We start from the raw sequence: 25,085 nt of genomic DNA, 5'->3' as shown, positions 1-25,085 counted from the left end.
CTGTGTTTTATTTTGTCACCATTTGCTGTTTAGGCTATAGCTGTACAGCCTAAAGTGCGCTCACAGCTTACAAAGTAGTGAGATTTCTCAATTTACTGTGTAACTGTGTGCTTGTCTTGAAAATAGTGTGATATTTAAATTATAATTTATTACACATTTTGCCTGACATCATGAAACGTTGATTGGTGTCTAAACATTGGTTTTGTTCTTTTATCCAAGGATAATCTTATTTCTTTGTTGAAATGTGGTGCCACAGTTGTTGGCACAGATGTCTCACAGCACAAGGGTCACATGTTTGGTTCCTACCAACCAGGTTGTTTGTTTGGATGTAGGTGCTCATAGAACACACATAACCAGTGTTTATTGCGTCAAACAGGCTACGCACAACGTTTCGGGGCCTTCCCCTTTCATCAGGTGCTCCCACTTCCTCCTTCAGTCCAGAAGCAGGTTAACTGGCATCTGGGAAACTAGACTGCAAGCACTGATCAATGGATATAATCAATGTCTGTAAATTGCTTTATGTTTTATGTCTGCGCTATATGTATAATATTCATAACAAGAACCCACAAAAAAAATTCCGAGTATTGTAGTAGTAGTAGGAAAACTATCTTACAACACTATATATCATCATCTCCTCCCTCCCTAGAACTAGTAAAACAAAAACTAGACCTGGTGTATTATATGGATTGGCCATCCATATGATACACCAGAGAATCAATGGTAAAAAAAATTCACAACCTGGGAACGGTATGTCCGGACACCCTCCCCCAAAATGACATATTCTCTTATACATTTAGAAATATGGCTTGGTATGCTTCTGAGGATCTTGCAGGTACGAATCCACTTGCCCTTGATCAGACCGAAGTATAATGATGGTGGAGGGGTGTGAGTCAGGCACTGTGTAATAAAATCAAAATTTCAAAAGGGAAGTAGGTGAGATACCTGGGTTGATGCTTTCTGTATACAATTTATTTTGAATGATCACTGTTTTCTGACTTATCAGGTCTTGAAGTAAAACTGTGGGAGTATTATGCATTTTATAAGTGAATATACATATTATATACATCTTACATGATCTTCACCTTGTCAGTAACTACTTCTGTATTACTCTCTATTTCCACCCCATCTCCTTTCCCTTTTATTTTATATTGCAAAAGACTGCATTGCATGTCATCTTTTTATTGATGCCAATAAAAACAATATTTAAAAATGAAAAAAATCATAACCGTCCACTATATAACAGTGGGTTGCACAATAATATAGTGGTTAGAGTTTTACTTATTGAAAGCTGCTTTAGACACAAAGTTCTTTCTGTACTTAAAAGACTCACTACATAATTTGAAATGTTAAAATCATGTCAGCCTTAATTGGCTTATTGTGTGAGGCCTGTATACGTGCTAGATGGACTTGCATTGTGCTGCATTATTACTTCAGAAAAACCTTTTAAAAGTCAAAGGGAAATCACATTGTGACTTTTGAAAGACATAATTTTAATATTAAGCTGATGAATTATCTTGATCATCCTCTCTGGCCATCTTGGGTTTAGAAACTATTCTGTTGCATTTAGCTACAAAATGTAAATTTAAAAACACCTGGTGCTAACTCATTCACTTGGAACTGGCTAAATGGGCAGAGAGTATAAGGGGCCACACAATATGGCTGCCTTCCTGTTACATTCATTGTGCAAAGTGCTCAAATGATCAGAAAAGCAAGAAGGGAAAAGAAGCTGCAGCTGTGTTTTACTCCCTCATTTGGCTATGTACCAGGAATTGGCCAACATGGTGCCGAATTGCCTGATATCCATATACATGAATGTCTGTTGGACTCAGTGTGGCACCATACATGTACCAACAGTTGTACAAAACTTCTATTGTGTGCTATTAATGGTACATGTATGGCCAGCTTTAGGGCCAGTTTATCATGACCATTATTTTTTACCAAGGGGAAAGATGGTTATCTAATATTTCCTGTTCAACTCTTTGCTTAAGAAATATCCCAGTTCCCTCTCTCTGCATGATTTGCACTAGGGAGTAAGGATTCCAAAGGGTGACCGTTCTCAGCACCCCACTGAAGCAGTCAAACACATTCTAAGGAACTGATAACAGCTATCTTCTTTGATAAATCTGTCAATTCGCTAAAAACTGACTGTGAGAATAATGTTCCTGACATTCAGAATTTTTTTGATAAATGGTGAAAATATCAAACTTTAGTGAATCCTTTGGGCTTAGACTGCTATGACCAGTTGCTTCAGGCATCTTGTATCTTCTGTCCTCGATAATTTAATGGTGGCAAGAAAAATGAAGGTGCATTGCTCAATCTCTGAAATACATTTACTGTTTTTGGCGTGGGGGTTTAGTTCCACTTTAAATTGCCAAGCAAAATGTTGTATTTTATTATGCAGTATTTATAAATATTGGCTGCAAGATGATTACTTGTAAATGTCCAGTACTGGTGTCATTTTGTCAGGGGCTGAAAGAAGAGCTGCTATTATTTCTAAGCTTTTTTCCCTGTAAGTTGAACTATGTTTAGTAGTCATTTAAGTTAAGTATATGCGGTGCTTCAGTGATTAACCATTCTGCAAAGGAAATCCAATCCCTCTGCACTTTCCTGCAGACTATTCAATCAACAAGGACCTTTGGGGGTCTCTCCTTTATATACCTTCATTATCTTGCTATTTCTCCTGGGGCCTTCCAACTCTATCACAATGAAGCATGTTACACCTTATTTGAAAGATGTGCCCTTTTCTCAGTGGAGCAAACAGTTGCTTGGTTATGTTTCCTATTTTCAGAAAGCATATTTTTAATTGCTGAGAAATTTTCCCCATTACCTGTTAATTGATAAATCATTGTGCTGCATGACTGTGAAATGAACCTCTTTTCATCAGTTCACAATATTTTCTAATAATCCGCAATATTAAAGTGCTGGGCATGAAATGCCTCAGCCACAGTCTGTTGTGTGATTTTTTTCTGATTGTCATAAAGTGATGTACATTTCTTTAATACAGTTTGTCTGCTTTAGTGACTAATGTGACTGACAAGGCCATTAATATATGGTTTATAATTACCTTATATATAAAAATGTATATGTTGTTTGTGCTGGTATTTGCATGTGCCTGTGGGTTTGCAGCTCAGTGTAGTTGTCTCTGCCCGTTGGTTCCATGTTGCCAGCACATGCAGGGTCTTACTTCTGCCAATCTTGGCATGGAAAGCTGACAGCCCATCATGCTTAGGGACAGAAATACCGTGACAGTAACATGACTAATGGAAGAGACCTAGCCGACTTTATTTGGTTGTCCTGTAAAACCTGTTGAGAGATATTATTTTAAGTACTGATGTCTCTTAAAGTATAGCAGGTAAGTTGTTATAGTGTAAATCATATCAGCAGCTATACTTGTATATATTGTAATTGTAGCAAACTGAAGCAAATATCAATCAATTCACTGGACTGCAAATATAAAAAAGGTCCAAAGACCATTAAGTCCGGTGAAAGTGGCCATACACAGGCAGATGTCAGGTCTTTCAGACCGATTTGGCAGCTTATCAAAAATTGCCCAGACCCAGCAGGTTTGATCTTTCCGTCGGATCGTGGACCACATCGGCTCGTTAATGCAGTTCTTGGTGCGACAGCCCCTATACCCGCCATTATATTTCAATTGTTTGGCCCTAGGGCCAAATGATTGAATAATTAGCCTTATATCTCTCACCTTAGGTGGGCATATCAGGACATCATTTGCTCCTAATGTGTTTGGCCAGCCTATGAGTCTATAGTATGCCATGGCTTAACAGATCTCAAAACTGAATTCTCTGTGGCAGGAGGTTTGGGTTCTGACTTATGGTTAGCAGTGGGCAAGACCAAATATCTTAAAGAAACCAAGACAAATCTAATCCCCATGTTAAACATGGTTAAAAATGATTTCTTTTTTATTAGCATTGTTCTGGTTCTGTGTCCCTGGGATTTAGAAATCCAGCTATATAAAGCTAAATAATGCTAAAAATATCTAGTTGGCAACTAAAAGCGGATATTTATATAAATAAGTAGGCAGATATATACATAGCTATTCACTCATTAAAATAATACATGCAGAAAAACATTTCCTGTAGGTATTCAAGATTTTTCAGGATTTTACAACCAAGACTGGAAAACCAATCAACTTTCTAAGCCTCTGCTATAAATGCTGAAAGCGAATTGAGTTATTTGTTTGTAGCTGGCAAAAATTGCGGTAGTATTTTAGGAATGGCAAATAAGTCAGCCAGTGTCACATTAAATAACATGACAGGAACAAAAATAAAGTTTATTGTGCTTTCTGTACCATCACCTATACTGTTATCATTTCTCCCTAATTGTCCAATGGCGAACATAAACACAATTGCACTGTTTACAAAAGAACAATCATGTAATTGTGTGTTTTTGTCAGCACTTCTCTCTAGAGTGCTTTACCTGGGTTGTGATGGAAACAGTATGCAGGCTAATAGATAAAATGCATGCAGAGGAAATCAACAGTAGTTGTGAAGAGCAGCCATTTCTATAGATTGTAAGCGACAGAAACTCTTATTAGTCTGTTTATGATTTTATTAGCGTGAAGCACTCTGGGGAGAAGGACGTTTTTGACCCAGTGGAGAATAGCGGAAGTAGCTTTGTTCTCATAACAATTAACATTTCAAGTTACAAAGAGTCATTCCTCAATCATTCTAAAGTATTAAGTATGAGTGCTTTAACTGGTCCTCAGCAAATAAAAGGAGATAAAACCCATCATAGATCCAACACAAAGGATTATGAAACATCTGAAGACAGATTAAGTAAAGGTGCCCATACACTATAAGATCCGCTCGCTTGGCGATGTCGCCAAGCGAGCGGATCTTCACCCGATATCCCCACCTATGGGTGGGCGATATCGGGTAGCAAGTAACTTGAAGAAAAATAATCCGATCGTTTGGCCCTGGGGCCAAACGATCAGATTACATTTGCGGCCATGGGGCAGTCTGTTCGGGGACCGCATCAACGAGCCGATGCAGTCCCCGATCTGACTGGATTTTCTAACCTGGCTGATCGATATCTGGCCAATTTCAGACCAGATATCGGTTGGCCAGGCCGCTTGTTTCTGCCCATACACGGGCCGCTTAGCTGCCGAATCGGTCCAAGGGACCGATATCGGCAGCTTCTATCGGCCCGTGTATGGGGGCCTTAAGTGTCTTATCCTTATATGATGCCACTCAAGATTGGAGTGCTCTACCTGTAATTACTAAACTTTGTAGGTACTACACAGTATACAGATCCAACTGACCATGGGTCTGCTGCATATACCTACAACATAGGTACAGCACAATGGACAAGCTTTAAAATAGAGACATAAAAATGCAATGTTTTGGCCCTCATTTGGCCTTTTATGAAGCCAAGATATGCAGGAAAATTAATTAGGTGACATGATGGGGATTAGGAATTCAGCTGAAAGATTTATTGGGAATGTAAGTAATTCATAAATGGGGGGAAAAGTCACATAAATACAAATTAGCATTTTGCTATGTAAAATTCTTCTTGAGAGATTTATTATATTTGATGTAAATTTGTTTCATTTTTGCACATGTTTTTTCTATTCCTTTATTACATTTTTCCATAAAAGAATGGTTAAATAGTATGACATAAATAGTGCATTATTATAGCTGCTTGAATTATTCCACAACATAAGGCACATACCCTCAGACAGTTCCTGCTACAGATATCATAGGTCTTGGTATTGCTATACATCATTATGCATCAAATTACTGTAAATAGCACATATGATAAGGGAATCAAGGTTATCTTTAATGGGAACATTTGGAACCTTCATAGTGTGTACACCAGGGATGATGTGGAAGTGTTGCAGGTGCCTCCGTTGGCATAAAATGTGGCACACTTCCTGCATAAATAAATCTGATACAAGTCTGCTTTCTTTAAAATATGATCTCTAACACCAAAAACATGTTACCATAATCTCCAAAAGGTTATGATATTTATCTTAAATGCCATTGATACCACGAAAATGAGGGAGAAATAAATAATTTTCACATATTCTTAAAAACATGACCTATATATGTGGGACATGTTGCAGCACTGCCACTGCCACAGAGTTTTCTCGTGGGAAACATGCATGCAGTACACGTCAAATTAATAATAATTGGTCTGGGCATTAAAATGCCGACCCCTTCAGCACAGCCAAAGTTTGAATATCCATTATAATGCGCATTGGGAGATAACACTAAAGCACAATTAAATTCTAAATGCACAGGAAAAAGTCTGACATTCTGATATTGTTCCCTAGCAAAGGGGCATCTGGCAAGGGATGTACTTAAGGCCTGTTCATCTCAAGAAAGAACTTCTTCCACCTATTAAAAAGATACTCACGGCTATTTTGGTAATGCAGTAGAAGCCATTTTTGTGAAAAGTTCTGAAACTGGCGTGTTTCACAGAAAATGCTGTATGTTTGGAGCTAAAGCAGCCCTAAAATACTGCTCAAATCTTTACAGGGCACCAAAAGTGCAATAGAAAATAAAGAATTTACTGTGCTCTGTGAAGTGCTTGGACCATATTTACAGGGTGCGCTAAAATGGCTAAAATGCCATCACCAGGATGTTTAGTATTGGAAACACTTCTATGACACAGGTAGCTGTCAATATCACTTTTACCTTCATTGGGCATTTCCAATTTAACAACTTCTTTTTCTGCTCTGGAACATTTTGTTTCCGAATGCTTTCTTCCCACATGTCATTTGTATTAGGGAGTAAGGGTGTGGATGGTCTACAGAGCTTCTCTGTGCACTAACACCCAAGTGAAAAGAACAAGGTTCAGCTGCTTAAAGCAACTGAACACATTCTGGTGAACTGACACCAGAATCTTCTTTGATAAATGTTAGTTTGTTAAAAATATAACTTTTGAGTGTCTGGATAATGTTCCTCACCGGCAGTGTTTGATATTTTCCTCGTTTATTAAACTGTGAGGAATCCTTTAGCATTTCACCAGTTCGATAATTAATAAATCTACCCTGTATTTATATAAGAACAGTGGGATGTGTAGTTAATTAATAGCTAACAGAAGGTATGTTTAAGACTCAAAGGCAGACCCATAGTCTTAATATCCAGCTAAATTGAAACTTGTTACAAGTTCAGTGCACAATATCTGCAACAGTAACATCTTGGTGTGATGACTTTCTGCCATTTATCAGCTATTGCCTTAGGTGCTGTGCCATTTTAGTAGTATTAGATGAACAAATGGATTTTCAGCATCCCTAGTCTTGATTCTCTGTAAAAATCTTCACCTCACCATTTTCCGTACAATAGAATTGTGAATATTCAGAAGGCTGCCAGATACTGTATTTCAGAGCATGTTTATGTGTGCTTGGTGTAATGGCAGTGTGCATTTAAATGTTTTGACTGACAAATATAAATAAATCTTGCATATTTATGACATATATCATTTTAAATTTGACAGTGTGATATTCCCAGGACTGTTTTGTAATTCTGTTTGGTCTGTAAACTAAGCCCTTTGTGTAGGGAGATGCCTCGTGGGCTATAGTCCTTGCACAAAATGTACAGTAACTTGGTATTTGAAAGATCTGTATTGTATTTTGATTAAGTTCATGGATGGCTTAATGGATCATCACTGGGATTTGGAAGGAACCTGCTAAGATTAGGCTGTTTGAATTATTATAGGAATGGTGCACGTTGGCAGTGTGAGTTCCTTAGTCTGCTGACAGATAAAATAAAGTTACTCCTATAATACACACTCTGCATTCATAGTGGTCTCCAAGAAGGATTTTTTCCCCTCTTGGATTGATTGCTTTACAGAACTAGAATTGTTAAACTTCATGGCTTAAGTTGCCCTATTTCTTAGGCCTTCATAATCATTAAAAAGTTGTTTTCCTGTGTTACACTTGGAGTTCAATACTTTGTATTTCTTAAAAAATATTTATTTTATATCTAGCATTATCTTCGTAATGTGAGAAAAAAAGTTGCTTTAACAGAACTTTCAGACTATCAGTATGTATAAAAACACTGGGATCACTATATCTGCCATGGTGCAGAACACTGAAATTGTATTATAATGTCACATTGTAACATCACGGTATTTAAGGTGTACACTATGCCACAATTCAACACCTTTATTGTTGACTGTAGCTATGGTATGCCTCACTGTATTGCCTTTAGTAACACCATTAAAACTAATGTATATGTCCATAATTGAACCGGGCAGCCAGACACCAGGAGAAATCCTAGTGGCCCCTGTCCCTAGTGTGGCCAACATTCTGTTTGTCACATCGAAACCTCACTACTCTCAGCACAGCTATAATAGTATTGTGCATGATGATGTATTAGTAACTCTTCCCACATAAACTGGTACAGTGTTTACAATTGGAAAGGCACAGTGATCCCCAGTATAAAATGCTGCAGCATCCCTCCAGGAATAAATGTTTAAATGTACTATTATACTGATGTACAATAAATGTTATTGCTAAGAACCACAGTTCTTTGTGTCATCTTCCCAGCACAATTTGCCCCTTTCTGTTGGCAAACTGCATTAGGATTGAACAGACTGGAGTCTGAGAGCACAAAGTTCAGATGTATGTCACATGATCCACTCTGCCCTATCACAGTGCAGGTTGCTGGCACAAGGTAGGGGTGGCAAATTAGTGAGAATGTGATCTATTTTATAGTTATACAGTATAACTATAAAATATAAGAGTTTTTACTAATTTTCCACCCTGGAGCAAGGTGCTGTTTTTGTTTGGGCTACCAATAGGTGCTTTCTCTTGGAGAACTTGTAATTATATATGAATATATAGCTGTTTTCTTTTTTAGGGAGAATACGCCATGTTAAATCTTCATTATTATTTGTACTGAAGCTTATAACTGGGAAAACTTTGGGGCATGTAGGTGCCCTAATTACATAGGAAGACCATACATTGCAGTAATGTTATGTTGCAATGCAAGTTGTACTGTGTAATAGGGCCTTATTTATCCAAGTGTTCCTAAAAAGGTACCATTTAGACCCGTGGTTTTTTTATGCTGGGGGTGGCAACCTCTAGAGCAGTGATCCCCAACCAGTGGCTCATGAGCAACATGTTGCTCCCCACCCCCTTGGATGTTGCTCCCAGTGGCCTCAAAGTAGGTCTTCATTCTTGAATTTCTGACTTGGAGGCAAGTTTTGGAAGCATAAAGACCATGGGTACTACCAAACAGATCCTTTTGTAGTCTGCCTTTCTACATAGGGGCTACAAAATAACCAATTATAGCCTTTTTGGCCACCCCCAGGAACTTTTTTTATGCTTCTGTTGCTCCCCAACTTTTTATTGTATTTGAATGTTGCTTACAGATTAAAAAGTTTGGGCATCTCCTGGCTATGATACTATAACACACTATGAAAGGCACGGCCTCGTGAATTTGGGTTTCATGTTTGTGCAGGGGCAATGCCTTATCTTCTCTGTATCCCCCCAGTTTTAGCATAATTGCTGCAGAAGTGAGGGCAAGTGATGAGTGAGATTAAAAAAAAAAAATCCTTTTGAATTCACATACTTACACTAGTGCTAAAAAAAGCAGAATTTTTGCTGTCAGCATTGTAACATCTCATACTGTGACATTTTAAATGAAACTTTTAACATTAGAGTTTACGTATTCCAGTGCTAAATCATAATAAACATACCTGCAATTATTTTATTGTAGGCATTCTGCTTGTTACTTTAGTTCAGCAGCAGCAAGAGGGCTGCAATCTTGACCTGCCTCGCACAAGGTGCACAATAGAGCTTATTGCTTCTCTGTACTTCTATTTTTGTGTGCTATTTTTTTTTTTCCCGTTTACTGGTAGATTTCCCCCCTTCCAAATTTACTCTACAGCAGATTGTGTTGTAGTAAATCACCCGCAACCCAAATAGCACTAAAGCATTCTGATACAACATTAGCATTTGCTTAACAAGCACAAGATAAACATTAAACAAAGAACTGCATTTCTTTATTAGAGGCTGCAAGATACATAATCCATGAGCACAAGAAACATGGGACCCAGTGGATATGTAGATGTGCGTTATTTCATTGGCGCTAGGCGGCCTTGTTAGAAAAGGTTTTCATCAGAAGGCTTGGGGGTGGTTAGTTGACTGTCCCTGGTGATCCTGTAACTAGATACAGAGACGGTTGCAAGCTCGACCATGCTCCCCAGTGATTGCACTGATTGGACAGCCCGAGGAAAACTCAGGAAGCATCAGGAACTAAACTCGGTTCACCTTGGGAGTGATAGGGTAGAGTCTGATAAAGGCACTTGACTTCTTTCATAACACCCACAAAGGACAAATTGTCAGTGTGATCCAACCTCCATTACTGCAAATCAGACCCTTTCCCCTATGCCGATTTCATTAGAATGACCAGCATGGTGCAAAAAAAAAAAAAAGAGGAGAGGGAAAAAAAGGTTAGACACAGTAATTTTACAGGCAGGCGGGTACAAAAAAATCTGCATAATTAAGCAGTCAAGGCTGCTAATAGGGGAGTTTATATGCTTTGGGACCAGACAAGGGCAGCACATATGGATACAGCACTGGATATTAAATCTACGGCAGGCAGGCTCACTTCAGAGCCTTGGAGGAAAAGGCTAATTATAGTGAGAGGAATTGTGTTTACTGGTCTGTCTTAGACAAAATGATGGTAAAATGAGAGCATCCAACTTTTACAGCTAAATCTGCAGTCGCTGTTAATAAAGATATTAGAGGGAAAAGTGTTTGAGATAACTGCAGTACGGAAGATTTTTTTCTTTCTAACTCATTAGGTTCAATAAAAGTGATAGAATAATGATAATAAAAGACAGTGAAATTCAGCTTTTTATAAAGCACATTATTTACCCTGTTTATACCTTTTTAACATGCACTAAATACTCTTTGCTGTGAAATACATTATTCCTTTTATTCCCTCTGTAGAATTTCTTTCTTTCCTGAGTCCAGAGGAAGGGATCTTGCTGCTTGACTGCACCTGTCTTTCTTCTTGGTGATCCCTGATTCTAGAAATAATTACTTCTTCATCCTGTATTTACTGGTTCACAGTACCATTTGGCTCTTACAGATTTGTGTCAAAGCCTTTTTACATTTTTTTCCCCCTTAAAAATATCTGTATCAAATGGCAGCCCTCGCTAGCCAACAGGAACTATAAGCAATGTCTACTATAGCTTAAATATATATATATTTTAATGTAATAATATTTTTTCCAGTTACCTTGACTGCAAGCACTATATTTCATGATGTGATTGTTCCACATTTTATAGGAAAAATAAAATCTATTTAACCCATTGCCCTCTTTTACTTAACTACAGCTATAAACCTAAGGCAAGGTCACATGGATGACTAAGTCACCGAACATTACCTATAGTTGATGTACTTTTTAGTAGCTGAGGATGGGGTTGGCAGGCAGGTGAGTTCTGAGGCTATAAGGTTGAGAAGAACTCTCAATAGTATTATACTGTATAATAAAGTATCCTGGTACTATCAACCCATCTATGAGGGAATAATCTGTGGAGATCCACTGGTTACCTTGGTGCTCATTGACCCATTGTTATGCTTAACTGTAACTCAAGGATGGATGGGTAAGCATTCTTTTATAAAGTATTGTATGATGTTATTGTTCCAACAGTGATAGCAAAGCATCTAGATTCTTATTCAGCAAGCAATCCATACTATGAAACTCCTACTGCCAAGCTTTATTTAAGGCTGTTCTTTCCAATCCAGAACATTCATTCATTCTAATAAAGAATTTTGTTTTTGCAAAATGTTAAATATTGGACTAAAGAGTCAGGAAAACAGCACTTTATGTACAACTATTGTTTCACCGAGATGAACTATTGGATATTTTGTGCGTAGCAATATAGGCTTTGTAAAAGCCAGGCTAGGTGATCATGTGTGGTCACTGTTGCCATTCAGGTTACAGCTATGGATGTTTGCATATATCAGTCTGGAGGGGCTTCATTATTTTGTGGAAGTTTACAGTTTGCTCTTGGGTTTATCGCCGCAGGATTAGCGCTCCTAGGCCAAATCACCATTGCCTTCAGTTTTATTACATTAATAGGGTGACAGGGGTTTGTTGAAGGTCCAATTAAATAGAAATGGTATTGTAACTATTTTTGTACAGATCAGCAGGAGCTTATTCATTTTAAGGTCCTATGTAGTTTATTGGTATCAGGGTTTGATTTTGACAGAGCTGAAGAACCAAAATGTATTTAAACTAATTCTGATTAATTCTGCATTTAGCTGGAGCTTTTATACATGTTTATACATGTCATGCTCAATATGAATGGATGCAAAACACAATGTTTTACTGGAGTAACTCCTTTCACAGTTTTAAAGGAGAAGGAAAGGTAAAAACTAAGTAAGCTCTATCAGAAAGGTCTATGTAAATACAACCATAAGCACTTACAGTAATGCTGCACTGAGTTCTCTTTCAAAAGAAACACTGGATTTCTTTCTGTTTTCTTCTGCCAGAGACATGCAGCTCTCTCCCCTGTCCTTCTCTCCCCTCCTCAAGAATGCTAAAAACTCACCCCCCCTTAGAAATGTGGATCTGAGCCAATCAGCAGGAAGCTTCCTCATAGTCTTACACACTGAGCATGTACATGGGTCTTGGTGCAGGAGTGTGGCATTATGGGAATTTTCTTTACAGAGCTCAGCATTTTTTTGTTCCTATGAGGCTTCTGATCATCTGAACGGGAGAAATATTGGGAGACTTAAAGGACAATGAAAGGTTAATATAAATTAAAAGTAAGTCTAAAGGCATTCTTTTTAAGTACTTACTGCATATCTAAATTCCCAGATCCCTGCTTGCTTCTCTGAGATATGGTGCTGGCAGCCTACAGCAGTGTGAAGACTACAGTGACATCACTGAAATCTCTCTTCCCTTCCTGTAGGCTGCCAGTGGCAGCCTTCCTATTCTCTGAGCATGTGTGTAACTTGATCCTGTCTCCTATTCTGATCTACACATGCCCACCAGCCAATCAGAAGCGGATCTGCCAGAGGGGAGGGGGGGAGGGAATGAAACATGTGCAGTATGAAGCAAGGAGGGAAAGGAAGGGAGAATACCTTTTTAGAGATGGCTGCCTGTTCTAGAAAATGTGAAGTAAGTGTGACTGAGTAAATATTTGATTAGGTGAGCAAAAAGTGTGGCGTTTTTACTAAACAATAGGAGGACTATTGGGCAGTATGCTTTTTAAATTTTGACTTGCATTCTCCTTTGAGGGCACTATTGAGACAACTAAACGGTATGCCTGCAGTTTGAGATTAACTCTTTATTAGTCTTTCCTTCTCCTTTACTTACAGTATCATACATATATTCTTATTATTGTTACAGATATATGGTAATATTATGGGAAGAACTACTTGTCATACTCATATTAATTACTTTTTTTGCATGTATAATTATATATAACACAAACACAAATTAAATATTAATGATGGTCTAACTAGCAACCATTTCTTTGCAGATGGGGTTGTGGTCAGAAATATGTTGCATTTATATTTGTCACTAAGTCGGTGTGTATATAGAGCCTATCAGATCTCAAACAAAGCACAATATTGAATAATCAAGCAGCATGTTGCTAATCCTAGGGAACAGGTATCCTCCTCCTTTCTATGTCATTATAATGCCTTTCACTCATCAGTTACCCACCAACCTTATTACTTTTATCCCTTTTTGGCCAGAAGTACATTTTTCAGTTATTTGTTTTGTCTCACCTTCTAGCCTTGGCAACAAACAGTTGTGTGTTATGGCGTTAAGACTGGGTAATCGTTAATTAGAATGGTATTTTCACGTATATTGATGTTTGATTTAACATACTGGTTAGCCCTGATGGTACATTAATGGTTTGCACCTGCTGTTCTCCACTGAAAAGCAGACACATAAATGCAGCAGTCTGCAATCCCTACGTCTTTCAATGTGGATTCAAAGGATAGCTAAGGACAGCGTGTAATTTTAGTCTAAGGGAGAACATTTTTTTGTGGCCAATGGCTGTATCTGGCTTATGAAATACCATGGCTCCTAATGGATACACTCACTGGTCTGTCTTTCATTCGTTTGTATTTTTGTGGGCTAACAATTATTTTTTTTTCTTTTGCTGCAGGGACAAGGCTTCTTATAGCTTAGATAAGCTCCTTTTGTGTTTATTCTCCCTCAAACAAGGAATGGCTTCATGCCAGCAACAACAACAAAACCCCCCGACCCTTGCTGTATGCTCAGAACAAAAATACCTGATGAGAGTTTTGCACAGTACATAGCTCACACGGCTAGTCCACTGCTGTGTGGAATTAATATTGGCTACTCGGCTGTCTCAGTGATTGGGGATAATCTCCCTGCAGACATATCATAAACAGTGGGCTGTAGTTGGTTCTAATACATAATAGATCCATGTTCATTGTTTCCTCTTTGTGTGCTTGAATATTTATTTTTAACTGATCAGTAAAATAATGGATTTAATTAACTGTGGCTGAGGCCCATGTTCCATTTTGTGGATTTAAGACGTGAGGCAGTCAATGCATATTGCACCTATCTTTTGTGCATTTACATACAGATCTTGTGACCCTGTATCCCTTGAGATTTTAGGGTTTGTAATTCAGTAACCGTTCAAGAATATAAGATTAGAGTCAGCGTCAGGCTCATTGTGACTTCCAAATATGACATATATTATATTATGCATTAGTACCGAGGCCAAACCTCTCCCACTTTTCCTGCCTTTCGTCCTTCTGTCTTTCTGAAGAAATGTTTTAAAAATGCCATTAAAATATGATATCTGCCTGCATTCCTATCGGATATAATACTAATAATTTCTTCTTTATTCTATGAACTTCTTTAGAATAAGTTTTAATTCTGGTAGGCTACAAAGCAGTCTAAAGGTGGACTGGTAACATTTGAATGACAATTCCTATTTAAGGGTTTGGATATTACCAGGGTGAGACTGGGTTGGTGGAACACCAGGACACATTGACCCAGACACAAAACATTGGCACACCCCTATTGACCTCCCTCTCCCAAACGTAGTGAAATAAGTGTGAGGTATTGCATGCCCCGAGGGGGTTGGGTAAGTGGCAGGGGAGACAGGAGTAGCACCAGGGGTAGCAGCCCTGGTGGGCCCCCGCACACCCCAGACTGATCCTGGATATTACTGGAACTATAGTGGGGTTTACCAATTTTGGACTGCAATGGGGAGGCCTCATCCCCAAAAAATCTAAAGATCTCTGCAGTGAAAACATTGCCAGGACCTACCTAACTGAAAGCAGAGCTTAAAGTGCTCATACAGGTTTCCTCCTCACTGGGTAAAAAGGCATTAATTGGTGACTTGATTGGCCATGGTCCCATGAAGGACAGTTGTAGATTACTCCTGTTTTGTATATTGATAGCATACTTATGCTATATACTACATAGTACATTTAGATCAAATTCAAGGTCCTCTAGCTGCAACGGGTGTCATAGTTTCAATATCTGTAGCACCCACAATGTTGAAACAGTCTTGACTGAAGCCTTTGGCTCCCTCAGCCTCTTCACCACTAAAATAATTGTGTGTTGTATGCACTGTGTGTGCCATATTCACCAATTAAGTCTGCTCCATCTGTATGTTTATTTATCATATGTTTATCTGTATTTTTTCCAGATAACAATGCACAGCTATTCTTTTTTTGTGTACTTCCCTAATATAATCCTGGTAGTGATACACATGTACAGTGTGCTTAGTTCATTTGCAGGCGACAGAAGTTAGTGCAGCCAAGCAAGAAAGCTAACAGTTGTTAAAGTGAAAAGCATCCTATTCTTTCAGATTGATAGCCCTAAAAGATGCACTAGATTGACTTTTGGTTACATTTTGAAGAAGTTCAGGAATACAGCTGTTTCAGGCCTAATAACATTCATTGGAAAACATGTTGGGGGCTGAAAATGTTTTTTCGAAACTGGTAGCTCCCATTTTGGGCTCGAAAAATGTACCAATACATAAGTGGCATTTCCTTCTGCAATAGATATTGTGTCTATAAGCTCTAGAATCTGAGTAGCAGTTTTAATTAAATGAGAATCAGCCCGAGGCAAATAGCTTAGTCTATCCACCTTCATACTCAAGCACGCAACTGCTGTTTCATTCACATTTTTTTTTACATTTTTGTCACTTTTCACTTTAAAAAGTTTAAAAAAGCCGCCACCATGGAAACCTGTCAAGTTTAATACATTTTTGCATTTACTGCCAAACTTGAATTAAATTAGGTTTTTTTGTTTTTTTTTCTTTTTAAATACAGGCTGTACAGTTCAGTTTGAAATTATATTTGCAAGTATTTGGAGACTGGTGGACATATTGCAGTAGGGTTGTCCACCTGGCTCTTAGTTAAACAATGGACTCCTAAGAGTTGACTTTTGTCCCACAAACACGTCTTCCATCAGGTTATGGGCCCTCAGTAAGATTGTAATTTTATAGTTTATTATTAGAATGCAATTGTTTGCAATTTCAACATCAGTTTAGCCTATATGGGTCTGTCTAGACAGGATCACATAAACAGCCCAATGTCATCTTTGATGGGATTTTCAAACCTGACAGACTAAGTTGACATCATATCTGCCTGTATACACCATGTATTGACAAATCTATTTCCTGGTACTATCTCTTCTGTTTTATATTCTGGAAAATAACAGAAGACTATCTTGCTTAGTAACAGAGTTTTTTTTATAAAATCGCTGCATGAGGGCCACTGCCCAAAGTGAACGGACTGACATTAGCTGCCCTGGCCACTCCACTCAGCTGGCAGCATGTTTGACTGTGTATGGTATATAGGGTTGCCCCCTTTCTGATAACCTTTAGCGGCATGGGGGGGTTAATGATAGATGATGTCACAAGAGAGGGAAAGGGAGCTTCTCTGATGTCATGGGGATGAAGGGCAGGTCTGTGACATCAGGGACAAGGAAATGTAAGAAGTTTGAGAGGGGAGGGTGGGTTTAAAAAGCAGTATTTAGTGGTAAAACTCAATAGGAGGTAAGGAAAATGTGCCCAATGACAATTTTCTGGCAACAACATTGCTGGTTAATGTGCAATACTAGCGCTGGCTCTAGCTGGTCATTTACCATCTAGTGCAGTCATATACTGCCTGGGTGGCAACCCTAATGGTATAAACACACATTTTCTGACAACAGCATTTATTATTATTGTTTATTTTCCTTTATTTTATCTATATTAAATAAAGGATAATGAATATGTGTACCAGCACTTTACAAACTTAGTCTTAAGTCCCCTGTCATGTACACACTAATGTTAAAATGATTTTTTAGAAGACTCAAAGAACAGAGATCCAAATTATGGAAAGACCCCTTATCCGGAATACCCCAGGTCTCGAGCATTCTGTATAACAGGTCCCATACCTGTACAAGTGTGCCAATGCTATTGCATTTATTGTATATGTTATATAAGAAATGTATATATGATGTGTGCTGTTATTATATGAGGGATGGATATATAATGTGTGTTCTAGTGCTGGTACTTCTTTATATAGCGATAAGTTCAGTATATATATATATATATATATATATATATATATATATAATATAGCGAACCCATGGTGGCACTCTGCTTCAGCTCTTATCTCGGGTGCAAGGTAAATGATTGAAATATCCAAAAAAGACCATGAACAGCGTTACGTTTCGGTCCCCATCGGGACCTTTCTCAAGACCTTGAGGAAGGTCCCGATGGGGACCGAAACGTAACGTTGGCTGTTCATGCGTTTTTAATACACAATTGATTGTTTTTGGAATATAACTCGGTGTTGCTGGTCTTTTTTGGATATATATATATATATATATATATATATATATTGTATATATATATCAGCTGATGCATTTGGGAGCAGCATTACCTAATAAGTCCAGCTTGCCTTTTTCTTTGTATGGTAGGGTATTTATGGTTTGGACAGGGCACACACACCTATAGTAATTTTTTAGGGTAAAGACCCTATTAATCTCTAAGCTGTTCCCCAAACTACAGCTGTATTGCTGTGTATGTTCCTTGAAGCAAATAAACATTGTTAAAAAGGCATGGGAAACTAGTAAAACGGAACAGAAGCCTGTGCTGCCTTTTTTTATGGGAGACTTTTAAGGTACTATTATTGACAGCATCTTCAGGCTGTTTAAATTCTGCTTGGGATGTAGTGTAGTGCTGCGGCAGGCAGAGCTTTTGGTAAATTCCCTGCCATATTTTAATGTGCTCAGAGTGGGTTTATTGCTTTGGATGTTAGCCTATGGATACATGCAGTCTTTGAGGTTAAAGGACCCTTCTGGACAGTCCCTGGAGTGAGCAGTACAAAGAATCCTACTTACAAACCGTTACAAATTGGCGCTCAGTAATGGCTGAAGTGTTGATCAGACAATACAAAGGAGTCTCCAGTGACTTGAGGAATAACAGCTGCATGCAAGAATGCCAGTGTACATTTGATTGTAGTTGAACTAAGATGGTGCGTTTCAGGGAAAAGAGCATTAACTTAGGGCTCCTAGATCAGGGTCTGATGAAGTGATCTCTTGTTTAATGATTTGACTGCTTTAGGGGTTTATCAACCTCTGCTACCGACGGAAATGTGGAGTCTTTGGAGCTATCAGAGCACACATTTAACTCTGCTGTAGAACTAGCACAAGAAATGGTGTTTTGATTTTTTTTTCCCTCAGCAAATCCTGCAGGCTGTAATTCTACCGGAGATTTCTCCTGGTACTATCCAACATGTTGCGTTCAAAATGGAGACACACACAATGTTGTTTAACATGGCAAGAATACGTTATTCTCTGAGCTTATTGTTGTTAGTAAAAGCTTTGTTTGCCATTCTGTGTCTCTAAATGTACAAATAAATGTAATTTAATTCACCATATAGGTTACACAGCTGTTCTATGGCAAATATATTAACATTATTGTAAAAAAATATATGTTTTGCGCACCTTTAAAAATATATGGGTCTGAATTTGATGTGCAGCCTCCTGTTAGGCAATGCAAATGTTATTGGAGCAGCTTGCTTATAAAGCCAACACCCACCAATTATTCCCAGGGTTCTTTTAGGTATCCGTCCTGTGGGCAATGTGTAAGGATGAGATGTTATAAAATTCACTCACACTTTGCAGCAGCCATTCCCCATGATAGTGCCCGGGTTATCGCCAGCCCGACATCTTTAGGAGAAACCTTTGGCGCTCTGCCCAGCCCTCTAAAGATCACCCGGCGTTTGTTTGCTTTCAGCTGGCACAAGAGGCAATGCCTAATTCTGGGCAAAGCAAAAACTCATTTTAAAGAGCGACCTTCACAACTAAATGTGTGATTTTCCTAGGAAGCACTGTATAATGTACAATGTCTAATTGCGGTGGTATCATTTAATGCCCTAGGCAGCCCTGACAGAAACAATGCAGATGTGATGTTCTGTTAAGTTTGCAGATTTAAAAAACGCTTTTAAGCATTTACAATTGTGGAATTGCTCAAAATACAGGTAGAACGGGAGGCTGAAGGTTTGTTATTTACTTCACTGAGTGATATACAGAACAAGAATGAGGAGATGTGTACATTTTACTTCACGTATATAGGAAGGTGGAAAATGAAGCTCACTAAAGTACATAGCTGCCTATGCATTACATCAGGGGTCCCCAGCCTTTCTTACTCGTGAGCTACAGCCAAATGTAAAAAGACTTGGAGAGCAACACAAGCACCATAAACATTCATGTAGGTGCCAAATAAGGGCTAAGATTGGCTATTAGGCAGCCTCTATGCACACTTACAGGAGGCTTTATTTGGTATTCAATCTTGTTTTTATTCAACCAAAACTTGCCACCAAGTCAGGAATTCAAAAATAACTCCCTGGTTTGGGGGCACTGAGAGCAACATCCAAGGGACTGCATGTTGCTTATGAACCACTGGTTGGGGATCACTGCATTACATGATGCACAACAATCCCATTGGTGCACACACAGGCCATGGCAAGTGAGAAACTGCACTAGATATTACTACTAGCAAGCGTGCTGTACTGAAGATATTCTGGAACATACCAGCCAGTTCAGATAATTACCAAGCCATTTATTTTCAGGTAAATCCCAGGCAGTAGATTAAATACATAGCTTACTTGGGTTGAAGACAGGCAAAAGTCCATTAAGTTGAAGCCCTCAAAATGAACCACAGTCCACATATACACACACTCATACAGACCTCTATACTCACATATATAAACTATGTATACCAATACTAATTGTAGATTTTAGTATCACAATAGTCTAGTTAGAAAGCCAGTGAGATGGCATTGCTCAAAACTTACCAAGTTTATATAGTAAAGGAGAAACTACTAACATTATCTGTGATTTTCCAGATAATCAACCTAGGTACCTGATGCCCTCCCTGTCTAACTGCCAAGCTAAGGGTCTGTCTACCCTCGGTGAGCACTCTTTCCTTGATATAAATATTACTTCAATGTTATACGATGGACGATGGAAGAATCTTCATTTCCATTTATTCACACTACCCCTTTTGTTTCACAGCCAGTATGTTAAAAAAACAAATGTTGATGTAATGAGAGAAGTCAGTAAAAGATTTGAAAACATTTAAGTCTACATTTTAAACTATATAGATAGGACATATAGGATAACTCTGGCAAGCTAAGTCATTTTAATCTATAGACAGTAGGAAACATCAGCATTTTAGCATGTACACTGAAGTATTCCAAGATGGTCCTGTCTTAGTCCTAGCACTGATCCTAGTGGAATCTGTGCTCTATCCACATTGTACAATAGATTTCTCAGTTCTATGATCTCAGATTAATAAACCTATTAGCATTTACCAGGAAATATCAAGCAATGTAGTAAAAAGCCAATTATTGTTCAGCTGCTTGAGAACCAGATTGTAAACATACATGAAATGATAGGTCATCAAGAGTTAGACACCTCCGCTGGGCAAGTGACTTTGTAAGATGAACCGTGTTATTAAAATATACCACATATATCTTTGCTTTGTGCCTTTCACTAATAAGATAATCTGCTAATATTACACAGATATCAGAACTAGCAATAATTCTTCATACAGCACAGGCTCAAGCGTACTTAAGTGATGCACTAGTATAAGTATATCAGGACACTATCATGATCAGATTCAAACACTCCAGTGCTAACAGATAAGATTAGAAGACTAAACATATTTTCTAAATCAGGGATGTCTGGCTGCAGCCCTCAAGCTGATGTGGGTAACATTGGGTGCTAAGAGCTGTAGCTGAATGATGGTTCTTTAATATTTGAGAATGCTTTCATGCGGAGGTAGAATGTTAAATTTTTTTTAAATAAATCTGCAAGCATTTAAAGATAAACAGTTGGGCAGAGAGTAGCTCAAAGTCCTGAGGTACACAGACCAGGATTTATAAACTAACAGGGGTGTAACTACAGAGGGAGTAGACCCTGCGGTTGCAGGGGACCCAGGAGTGTAGAGGGCCCAAATGAGGTCCAATTTAAACAGTAGTTTCAATATGTTTTGGTAGAAAAGGACAATTTACCAAAGTTTTCGGGTCCTAAATTAAATTTGCTGTGGAGCACAGCAACATCTAGTTATACCAGAGTGGAAATATTTTATTAGGGTCAGGGTATTTTTCCTTTAATGTAGTAAGCCTGTACATGTTTTCATTCACTCTGCTCTCTAAGCAATCTGAATGCAAGTGATCTCGTGATAAGTTTCAAAATTACATACACCTGCTTCATCATTAACAATGCAAATTGACATGCAAATAAGCATTATGGCAGACCGGAAGCCCCATGTTGGCCAACACATGTGGAAACCTCAGTAAATTGTTCTCACAAACTGTTTATAAGAAGGTTCTTCATGGGTTTGACTAGGAAAAGATCTGTTTTAGCTCTATGGTGCCGTCTAGTCAGACAGATGAAATATAGCAACGCTCGATCTGTTTTCCTAATTACAGACCTAATTTAAAAGATTTGATTTGTATATAGTGAACATCAATAGCTGCCAACAAATTATTTCATCTTTAGTTACAAATAAAGAAGGCAAAGCAATACCGCTTAGTGAAAACGACAGCTTGATGAGGCTGATACCATTATGTTTACAACATTTGTGTCATGTACGCTACGGTAGTTAAAACAACATATTGGTGGCATGGCTATTAAATTGTTTTGCCAAGTACTTACAGTGAGATTAACTACTTCACTCTATCGCCAGCAGTTAATATTATTGTAAAATAGTTACCCTTGGCAGCGCAGAGCTTTAAATAGGGAATACCTAAGTGTTGTAAATTTAAAAAAAAAATCGGAATTAAGCGTATTTATTCTTATATATCACGTACTTTGTCTCTGAAATGCGCTGCTTCTTGCCAAGAATTAGCTACTTGCTTATGTCATTTCATTTATTCACTCAATGGCATTAAGCCATATCGAATCTATTACACTGTACTGGGGAGTAATATTTAAATGGAGTAAATCTCTGTCATTTAATGTCACATATATTTCTTCAAGAGGTGTGAGTGCAGTTTAATTTGCACTGTGAAGTTACGATCACTCTGGAGGTACCGTACACTGCAGAAGTTGATGCACAATAGTTTCTAGATCTAGCTTTAAAGCAGTTGAACACGTTGCGTTTGCAGTAATGTATAGGCCTGAATGAAGATATATTTCTAACCAGAGCATTTATTTTTTTCCCCTCCTCACCAGATGAAGGCCTGAACCATGAGTGCAAACTGTGCAGCCAGACATTTGACTCTCCAGCCAAGCTACAGTGCCATCTGATTGAGCATAGCTTTGAAGGAATGGGGGGCACATTTAAGTGCCCTGTCTGCTTTACAGGTAAGTGAGATACTAATGAACATATTGACCTTATCTGCATGTATAAAGCTGACATTTACAGGAATGTCTGTTTTCTGTGCTTAAAGGGATATTAAAGCCCTGAATTAAAAATAGGCATGGTTACTTCCTGTTGTCTCTCAGTCCTAATCTCTACTTTCTGGGGCCCCCCCCCATCTGGGAATGTAGACTAGTGCCTTGCACCCTGGCTATCACACTGAGCAACAGACATTATATCTTGCAACAATGGAAACAGGTCAGACTTAATCCTGAATCCCTGTTAATGTAGCATTCTCTACCATATGTGTAAAATGGTGTAACATTTCTGCTCTAATACACTTGCAGATTCTAACCTGAAAAACTTCCAGGGACTACTGTCTCTGCAGTGGGACTCGGATAGGGAATGCAGTAGCCACACTATTTCCCATGCAACGTCTTATGTTGATGGAAACAGCTTTGTGTCTCTTTATAAAAAAAAGCAGCAGCAAATGAATGCTCAAGCAAACAGAAAAAAGGAAATCATGTATTTACTTAATACTACTTTGCTTGACGATTCACATATTTTTCAGGTGCCATTAACAGCATTCATTTTAAACCCAACTTCCCTTAAGCCTTAGTAATGCGTCATTGACTTAAATATTAACAAAGAGGCTGGGGTCCCAAATCCAAAGCACTAAACAATCACTAAACATATCAAGTTGTGACTCTCCATTCTCCATTTAGGTGTCTCTGGTGTTAATACTAGGCATGAGAAACTGTTATCACAAAATTGATCACGTTAAGTAAAATCCGTAGCGGTGCTGATGTGGCATTAAACCCATGCAGTTTTTATTCATAACTCAGAGAATTAAATGCCATTGCAGGGAGGGGATCAGTTGGACATGTTTTTCTCAAATGATTTAATCATAGACCAATTATCACAGCGCCTGTTACAAAATTTTTAAATCCAACCTGTATTCTAATTCGTTACCAGGAAGAGTGGAGTAAAAAAAGAAACACCTAAATAACACCATATCATTCCTGCACCAGTACATAATAAAAACAACCGTACAGGGTGTTCACTTAATGCTCATAATATCATTTTTTTAGTGTGTGTATATATATATATATATATATATATATATATATATATATATATATATATCATAACCTTAAATGTTCCTTACTGGCAGCTCATTCTGGCTCTAGAGAGCTTACAGTCTAAGGTTTCAAGTTCATAGTGCAATGTGTTTTTGGCAAAGAAGTTAAGTAAAGGTAAAAAGGAATTATGGGGGGGGGAAATATATATATACACATATATATACATCCAAAGGCATGTCATTTTGGCAAAACATTTTTTTTTCGTGGCAACCACAATTCTACTTTATTATCAAACCAGGCTTTTGCATCTGTTGTATAAATTTTCCAGTTTCAGGTCGGCCTTTATCAACCACTGACTTTACTCACTATATTAAGTTTGCATGCACTATATTAAGTTGCATGTTTTGTTTTCTCAAGCTTAAAAAAAAAAAAAAAATAGCAATTCTTTTAAATTTTGATGGTGTCACCCTTCATTACCACTATTATTATCAGACAATGTGATAGCTAACAGCAGAGGTGCTCAAACAGTGACATCTAGTGGAAAAAATCCTCTCGCTTAACAGAAACCTCTTTCTCTGTACTACAGAAACAAAATAATCATACTAAATAACATGCAGTATTCTATGTGATATGAATTAGGAGACTGAAGCATGATGATCCATCCTGTGGCCCTCCAGTTTAGCTTCAACACCCTTGACAGGTTTTAACAATAGTTGGCAGGCCACAAATTTAACAATGCTGGAAGGGGCCAGCATATCCCCATTCCTTATTTTAATGTTACTTTTTTATGTGTTTTATTTTGTGTATTTGCCCATTTATGTTTGAGTGTATATCTAGGCTGTGTATGTGTCCCTTGAGTGTGTGTGTATATATATATATATATATATAATATCTCCATAATATAGTGCATAAAAGAATAATGTAATCATCTGAAGTCTGTCTGTCAATACAGCACAGCTCACAAAAGAATCAAGTAGGTATCCCCAGTGAGCTGTACTCGGTTGAATGAAAGTCATCTTCTGCATAGGAGTAATACCTTCTGTTCAATATGTCGATTCTCTAATACTGCACAAGGCCTGAAATCTGTTGCCAATATTGATGTAGCTATTGACCAGCTATAATAAGCTACTGAGGGGCTTCTTTTGCAAGTTGCTGCCTTATTGTACAACAATGCTACTGGATGCTGCTATTTTTTGCAGGTACTTGTGG

The 25,085-nt window shown here is 38.1% G+C and overlaps 1 protein-coding gene and 1 non-coding gene across 4 annotated transcripts in view; one reads left to right on the top strand and one right to left on the bottom strand.

Annotated features, from left to right (window-relative positions):
- Positions 1-25,085, top strand: part of znf521 (zinc finger protein 521) — a 204,925-nt gene that overhangs the window by 154,688 nt on the left and 25,152 nt on the right. For all 3 annotated transcript variants that reach the window (XM_012965302.3, XM_012965300.2, XM_004915209.2), the window contains one exon: positions 22,668-22,799. In XM_012965302.3, the coding sequence (XP_012820756.1) occupies positions 22,668-22,799 (132 nt within the window). The remainder of the gene's footprint in view (positions 1-22,667; positions 22,800-25,085) is intronic.
- On the bottom strand, positions 9,387-9,496 carry LOC116411825. The gene has a single exon (XR_004223374.1). It is a non-coding gene; the product is annotated as a U6 spliceosomal RNA (small nuclear RNA).

This window comes from Xenopus tropicalis, chromosome 6, assembly GCF_000004195.4.
Source record: "Xenopus tropicalis strain Nigerian chromosome 6, UCB_Xtro_10.0, whole genome shotgun sequence".
NCBI classification, from domain to species: Eukaryota; Metazoa; Chordata; class Amphibia; order Anura; family Pipidae; genus Xenopus; species Xenopus tropicalis.
The sequence above is the reverse complement of the archived record's forward strand: the minus strand, read 5'-3'. Positions and strand labels throughout refer to the sequence as shown.